This window comes from Lytechinus variegatus, chromosome 13 (assembly GCF_018143015.1).
Source record: "Lytechinus variegatus isolate NC3 chromosome 13, Lvar_3.0, whole genome shotgun sequence".
In the NCBI taxonomy this organism is placed as follows: Eukaryota; Metazoa; Echinodermata; class Echinoidea; order Temnopleuroida; family Toxopneustidae; genus Lytechinus; species Lytechinus variegatus.
This window is the reverse complement of record NC_054752.1, coordinates 15,041,341-15,049,696: the sequence shown is the minus strand read 5'-3', so window position 1 is coordinate 15,049,696 and position 8,356 is coordinate 15,041,341. Positions and strand designations below refer to the sequence as shown.

The following is an 8,356-nucleotide window of genomic DNA, read 5'->3' as shown; positions in this document are numbered from 1 at the left end:
AATCGATGAGCATCATGAATGAAACTATTTTGTATTCATCTGCTAATTTGTATCTGGTAGTAACCTGTTATTTTTCAAAAGATTTATTGTCCCTTTCATTTTCTAAGTGGGAAAATATCATATCATGAACATTTTTTATGAAAAAAATCCCGAATCGTTTTCCTTTATGATTTGTGTATACTCTAACATTATTGCGCAATCGGCGGGAAAGGTTTTCGACTATCTTCATTATCGAGATTACCAGACTGTGTTGGGTAAGTTGTATTTTGTTTAATTTTTCGAGCTGAATATCATTTCAAGATTCTTACCGATGCTTTTTTTGATAATTTGAACCGATAACAACTATTGATTTTCTTTGAAATGAATAAAGTTAGACAGAAACACTTGGAGACTTCTCGCGCCATCGCCTACGAGTACGACACCATCCCCACACGTTCATTTTTGTGTTGTTAATTCAGTAGATTAGATTTCGAGGAGGAGTCTTGTCTCTAAAACGAGTCTTTATCTCCAAAACAGTGAAGGGATCACCTAAGAGAGAGAGAGAGAGTCTCTTGACAATGAATGACATTGCATAATCGCGACTCGCAGTTGCATCTTGCCTCGGCCTCGGCCGCCCGTAGCCAGCAGGCTGCTGGAGAGAACTAAAAATAATAATGGCAGTGTATACAGCCACACGCGTGTGTCTTTACCTAGTCTTGAGGACGCAATGATGATGATTTTTTTAAATATGTCATATATTTCTTCATCATTGACGTCTTGACACTCTCTCCATAGTGCCTTCAGCGAACGACCAAAACAAAGATGGATTCCCCCAAAAAATCCATCCTTTTAAACCGAATTAAAGAGCATTCATTTAATTTTATTAATTCTTACACCTTCCTACGCCTAATGCGTAGGAAGGTTTTAAATATTACTATTTAAAAATGTAAAAAAATGAAGATTTCTTACCTAACTGATGCCGCGTAGACCCCTCGTTCCACATGTAAACAACGGAAATACAATAGCGTCGACCCTTGAACGGTACATCAATATATATAAATTATTTATGATCACAAAATAAATTTTAATATTTGTTAAATAAGATTTTTTATCTCTAAATTGTTTGTTAAGACGGCATTGCTTTCCGGAAGTACGTCATACATAAGCGGTTCAAGGGTCGACGCTATTGTATTTCCGTTGTTTACATGTGGAACAAGAGGTCAACGCGGCATCAGTTAGGTAAGAAATCTTCATTTTTTGACATTTTTAAATAGTAATATTTAAAACCTTCCTACGCATTAGGCGTAGGAAGGTGTAAGAATTAATAAAATTAAATGATTGCTCTTTAATTCAGTTTAAAAGGATGGATTTTTTGGGGGAATCCATCTTTGTTTTGGTCGTTCGCTGAAGGCACTATGGAGAGAGTGTCAAGACGTCAATGATGAAGAAATATATGACATATCTAAAAAAATCATCATCATTGCGTCCTCAAGACTAGTCTTTTCTATCCAGCCACACGCGTGTGGTTATATCCAGAACACCTATCTGTGGATACCGCCACACGCCGCCAGTAATAACAGTAAAACACGTACCGCGGTATGTAGGTCTGACCGTCTATATCACGATCAAAATAACCTCATTTCTTCATTAAATTCTTACATTCTAAACCCCTTTGATTTCTTTAATTTTTTTAAATCGTTTCAATTTCATTCTCACCGTCTTCTTTCCTTGCTTTTCTTGTCTTGTTACAAAAGGCCGCCTGTTAAATAGCAAATTTCCACACTTTTTCTACTTGTGTCGATTCTCTACTGAATCTAGGCTATGTGCGCGTACGTACGAAACCCAAACTGTGTATGTCTACTACTGCGCTGCGCTAACGCTGTATGGGTCTGCCACCGCGAAGGAAGCCAGAATCGACACAAGTAGAAAAAGAGAATTTGCTGTTAAACAGACGACCGTTTGTAACAAGACAAGAAAAGCAAGGAGAGAAGACGGTGAGAATGAAATTGAAACGATCTAAGGATATCAAAGGGGTTTAGAATGTAAGAATTTAATGAAGAAATGAGGTTATTTTGATCGTGATATAGACGGTCAGACATACGTGTTTTACTGTTATTACTGGCGGCGTGTGGCGGTATCCACAGATATGTGTTCTGGATATAACCACACGCGTGTGGCTGTATACACTGCCAATAATAATAGGCCTATATATATCGTTCGTACTTCGTAGGCTAACTCTCCACGGAGCCAGGGATTGCGTCCCATATCATATTTCATGTGCATGTACCGACTACCGATACCGGCGGTACCGTAGATCTAGGGCCTAGGCTAGGCCTACCACAAAAAACTGAAAGGTTCGCCCCGAAATTTCTCCTGTCTTTCTATTTCTAAAAGATCTAGCCGTTTAAGTAAATGGGATAAAAATTGATTTTCAATTCCACCATTTCTATGATATTGATTTCATTTTAAACAAGAATTTAATGTAAAAATGAGAAAATATTATGAAAAGGCAGGGGAAATTTGCGCGATGTTTACGCCGCTATCTTGTTTCTTATCCATTGTTCTTCGCTAACATTACAGACGCATATCAAGGATATCGCGTCTGTAACATTCACCACATTCTCTTGGGAAACCGGGAATTAATCTAGTATTTCCACCCTTCTACTCTTTAATGTGTGTAAAGGATTCAGAAAATATTCCATAACAAGGGATGAAATTGAACGGTTTCTCAGACCTATCACATGACATTTGACCCTCTTAACAATGACGTAGGGATGATGAACTAGGTTATGAGGCACTGTTTGTAACAAAGTTCTTGTACACACAAATTATCATTTTAAAGAATTATTATTATTTGCATACAATTCACAGTTTGAATCTAAGTATCTATGTACTATTATTTAGATGATTTATACATAATTACATTATTTAACTCTCCATGCGTTACGTTCGCATTATTGCACATCCGTAGGCGTGTTTCGTTCGCATTTTTGCACAACCACACATTTCCCATAGACGTCCCCTGTCCCATTGTTTTTCGAACAATTGCATGCCCCGGAGCGTGACTAGCTACAATGTATAGCCTGGCGTTAGTGGTATACGGTACATATGTACCGATCGATCGATCGATCGCGCGTGCGACATTAGTTTAGCGTTCGACGGATTATCGCAGTTTACAAATTACAGAGTCGTTGAGTTTTCCCCAAAAATCAATACATCCTGATTACAGCCAGGAAGTTCATTGAAAAAGGAGAGGAGAAATTCAATAAAACCCTCCTCACAAACAATACCATGGCCAGGTTTATTGTTAGGAGTCTGTGACTCATGGCACGAATGTGAATGAGACCCTTTCAATGGAGTACAGTACCTTGACCAGGCAAAAATTTACTCTCTTATTTTCCACTATATATGGGCTACTTTTATCAGATTATCATGATTTTGGTATCAATTCAAAGCTTATGTAATGAACAGTCCAAGTGGATAAATAAAAATCATGCCACTAACACAAGAACCAAAGTAAAAGGGGGGCTAAATTTTGTTGGAAGTATTAGGAGAAAGCATTTAGAAAATGTAATTTACTATACATTTTTCCATAATTTATCCAATAAATTTATATACAATAAGAAAGCCCAGGAAACACTCTACAAGTTTGCTACACAACATTTTCTTTCAAAATGATCAGATAAAAAGTTATGGCACTCTAAATAACAGAGTGTATTATACTGCGTACAGGGGATCACTGCTAAAATAATGCAACACACAGGGGGTTTACAGGTGAGCGCATGAAGAGTTAAGGCCCTGCTTCACACGTATTCATATTCTGAATTTCCCCTTTTTTTCCATCAGGTGGAATTCTTATGAAAAAAAATCACTGGCTGGTGACCATGATGCTTCAAGTTGCTTGGTCTAGACAAGCAGTTCTGGGTCTCTACAAAAGATTGTTACGAGAAGGCACCAATCTGCGCTACACAGATCAGGAGTTCTACAAGAGGAGCATTCAGAAAGAGTTCAGAGTTCACCAAGCTGAGAAGAATCAGGCTGAACAACAGAGGCAGTTGGATGTAAGTCCAGGTTATTGAAAATTGAGAATACCACTAGCACAGGGAATAATCCTGCTTTACAAATTTCAATAGCATTTTTGGTCATAAGAGAAAAGCTCTCAACTATTCAAGTTATGTACAGTCCTATGTAAAAATATGCTATTCAAAAGACTGCATAGCAGTCTTTCAAAAATGTGGAGCAAATTGCAATGCGATACCAGGAAAATTATTCCCTGCAGCAAGGCTTGCCTTTCCCATTTTGGATAAAAAACTGTTTTTGCTAGGGTCTGTGCAGTTTGTCAAAGCACAGGTCATTCTGTGTGTATTATTTTCATCATTCTCAGTACTTTAATACCAAATAAAAAGGTTTTGTTTTTACAGAGGGTAATTTTGATCATTTAGATCAGTAGTTAAAATAAAGGAAAACCAAGTCACTGTCGTGAAGATTAATATCATTTGAAATATTTTTGAAGCAAAATATGATTAGCAAGGAAAAGAAAAGTAGTGGACATGTAGTAACATATAGATTTTATGAACAAAAAATTGTTTGATGGTAACTTTAATAATTATTCTTTCTCCCTTACCGTTATTTATTTTATGTTTTTCTCTTCAGCGAGGGTTCTACTTTCTTCACAGCAAGCTGGGAGGACTTGTGTGACAGCATAATCATCATTCTGATTTTAGTGCAGGTACAAATTTGTTTTGTGTTTATAATGCAGCACTTCTGTCCATAACTCAAGGAGTATCATTTAAAAGATATAGATGATTTCAACCAGCGGAATGATAATAAGTTTTACCACAGGTGCAACAGTTGAATTTGCAAACATTCTTCAAACACTGAAAATAAGAATGGATGAGTCCATGTTAATGAGAAATTTTGACAAATTTAGATAAGGAAGACCTATGTGACTGCAGTTATTGTATTTCTCCAATATTATAGATATTTAATTCTCCTTAAAATTTACATAATATGATGTGGGATTCAAATATTGGTTGTTTTAGTGCAAGGCAGCTGCATAAAATGGTCTATTTCTATCATTCATACAGAATAAAAGACAAATAATAAATAGGGCTTAAAAGTATCCAATGACAATAAGTGGAGCATCAAAGGCTAGGAATATGACAGCTTTGGGTAAATTTAAGTCTTGTGTACTGCATGTTTAATTCAGTTTAGTTTCAGAATGATAAAAGAAAACTATTTCCCATATGTATTACATGTTTAAAACATTGTGGGCAAGTTTTCTGCAACACTCATTTTCCGTAGAGGCATAGACCCTAGCCCACATACATGAATGAGGACTCAGTTTATTGTCTCACCTGCGAAGCAAAGTGAGACTATAGGCGCCGCTTTTTCCGGCGGCGACGGCGGCGTCAACATCAAATCTTAACCTGAGGTTAAGTTTTTGAAATGACGTCATAACTTAGAAAGTATATGGACCTAGTTAATAAAACTTGGCCATAAGGTTAATCAAGTATTATTGAACATCCTTTAAGAGTTTCATGTCACATGACCAAGGTCAAAGGTCATTTAGGGTCAATGAACTTAGACCATGTTGGAGGATTCAACATCGAAATCTTAACTTGAGGTTAAGTTTTTGAAATGTCATCATAACTTAGAAAATATATTGACCTAGTTCATGAAACTTGGACATAAGGTAAATCAAGTATCACTGAACATCCTGCATGAGTTTCACGTCACATGACCAAGGTCAAAGGTCATTTAGGGTCAATGAACTTTGGCCGAATTGGGGATATCTGTTGAATTCCCATCATAACTTTGAACGTTTATGGATCTGATTCATGAAACTTGGACATAATAGTAATCAAGCATCACTGAAAATTTTGTGCAGGTTTCAGGTCTCATGATTAAGGTCAAAGGTCATTTAGGGTCAATGACCTTTGGCCGAATCGGGGGTATCTGTTGAATTACCATCATAACTTTGAAAGTTTATTGGTCTAGTTCATTAAACTTGGACATTAGAGTAATCAAGTATCACTGAACATCCTGTGCGCGTTTCAGGTCACATGACCAAGGTCAAAGGTCAATGAACTTTGGCCGAATTGGGTGTATCTGTTGAATTACCATCATAACTTTAAAAGTTTATGGATCTGATTCATGAAACTTGTACATAAGAGTAATCAAGTATCACTGAACATCCTGTTTGAGTTTCAGGTCACATGATCAAGGTCAAAGGTCATGTAAGGTCAATGAACTTTGGCCATGTTGGGGTTTTTTGTTGAATAACCATCATATCTCTGTAAATTTATTGGTCTAGTTCATAAAAAGTGCACATAAGAGTAACCATGTATCACTGAACATCTTGTGCGAGTTAGAGTAGTATTCAAAGTCAGCACTGCTGCTATATTGAACCGCGTGATGCAGGTGAGACAGCCAGAGGCATTCCACTTGTCATGGGTATGGGTTTATGTAATGTGATATTTTATTTATATTATATTTCTGATGTGTTTGTGCATTTCAGATACTTGACTATCAGAAGAAGTGTGACCAACGGTTATCATGGATGGACAGACGGGAGATTCATTGATGAAACGTATGTACGCTGATAACACACTGAGGGAACCTAGTGACATCTTGAAGATTCTGAAAGAATTCACACTATGTTCCAGAGACAACTCCTTCAGGATGGCTTTGACCGAACCCAACATTCGCTCATTGACTGATTACTTCCAGCTGAGTGCTGAAGGTGTATCTAGTGAGCAAGCCCTTGCTGTCGAATGCTGCACGGAATGCTTGAGGTGTCTTCGGAATGCTTGTGCCGGATGTGTGAAGAACCAGGAGTTGGTGTTGACTCCATCGGTAATTCCATCTGTGCGGCAGCTTTTGACGTTTCTCCTTGAGAAAAGTCAGCTGGAAGATCCATATGTTGTACTGCTGAGGTGCTGTGTCCAGTTCCTGAATAATCTTGTCAGTGGTTTTGAGAACGGGCAGAGAGCAGTCTGGAAGGACATCATCCTTGATTTGATGCATCGCCTTCTGCAGATTCCTGATAGTAAGGTGACCCAGTACTCCTGCATGCTTCTTCAGGCTCTCCTGGAGTCCTCAGAAAACATTTTAAGTTTTGCAGAGGCTGCAAATGCATCTAAAAGTCTGGAAGCTGTTTTGGTTGCTTGTTCAGAGGAAAATGAGCACGACTTTAGTCTCCAGCTCGTCCAGTGCATGCTGCGGTCCTCCGCCATCACCTCTTCGTTATTTGACCAGCTTAGCATCTCCTCGCAGATAATCTTACTCCACATTGCCAGTGCTTGCATTTCCTCCGAGTCCCGCCAGCAGCATCCAGAAATACCCAAAACCATATCCGACTCTTTACTGTTGTGCTTTGCCCAGAAGTTCAAAAGCACTTCTCACTGCATTCTTAGCCTAGCCATGAAAGATGGCCATGAAGAGGACCAAAATCCTCAACTTGTGATGTCTCTCTTGGATGTTCTATGTGCTGTCTCTGCTGAAACTGACCTTCAGTCATGCCTACAGGAGATGGACTTTGTCCTGGAAGCCAGCCTAGAGCTGCTGGAAATGGTAGAGCAGGTTGGCCGAAGCAGCAATAATGCCTTCAGCGTCAAACAAGACCTCACTGGAACTGCTACTGCGGATGCTGCAGAGCCTGGGTATGGCTTCAAGACAAACTTGGTTCAACTCATTGGAAACCTGTGCTTCCGCCACAGAAGAAACCAGGACAGGGTCAGGGAGCTGAAGGGAATTCCAACCATACTCCAACAGTGCAACATTGACAGCAAGAATGCGTTCATCAACCAGTGGGCCATACTGGCCATCCGTAATCTTTGTGAGAACAATCTTGAGAACCAGGCTGTCCTGCTGTCGCTTGAGAACCAAGGTGTAGCCGACAATGAAGCTTTAGCTAGGTTAGGATATGAAGCAGCAATGGGCGAGGATGGTCATATATATTTGAAAAATTTGAAGAGGTGAAACACTCTCCATTAAAGAGATGGTCCGGGCTGAAAATATTTATATCTTAATACATGGAGTAGAATTCACTGAGCAAAATGCTGAAAATTATTGGATTTTAAAGTTTAGCAATATTTTGTGAAAACAGTCATCATGAATATTCATTAGGTGTGCTGATGATGTCACATCTCCACTTGTTCTTTTGTATTTTATTATATGAAAGTAGATTTATTCAAATTTTTTCCTCCAAGAACTAGAAAAATTGGATTTACAACTGATTTAGTGCATTAGATATTTATTGCTGCAGATTATTTCATTATAAGGGAGACATATTATTCACACAAGTATGAAATAATGAAAAAAAAAGGATTTTATTTAATAACATAAGAAAACGGAAAGTGGAGATGTGACATCA

General features: G+C 38.2%; 1 protein-coding gene across 1 annotated transcript; it reads left to right on the top strand.

The window, feature by feature from the left end:
* Positions 1–3,825: 3,825 nt before the first annotated feature.
* Positions 3,826–8,072, top strand: LOC121426484 (ataxin-10-like). The gene is made up of 3 exons (XM_041622808.1): positions 3,826–4,040; positions 4,633–4,708; positions 6,500–8,072. The coding sequence occupies exon 3, from the start codon at positions 6,538–6,540 to the stop codon at positions 7,960–7,962; it is 1,425 nt and encodes a 474-aa protein (XP_041478742.1). The 5' UTR covers positions 3,826–4,040; positions 4,633–4,708; positions 6,500–6,537; the 3' UTR covers positions 7,963–8,072.
* Positions 8,073–8,356: the final 284 nt, after the last annotated feature.

What these genes read in the sequence shown, in the direction of transcription:
- LOC121426484 (XM_041622808.1), top strand. Translation starts at nt 6,538, where the DNA reads ATGGATGGACAGACGGGAGATTCATTGATGAAACGTATGTACGCTGAT.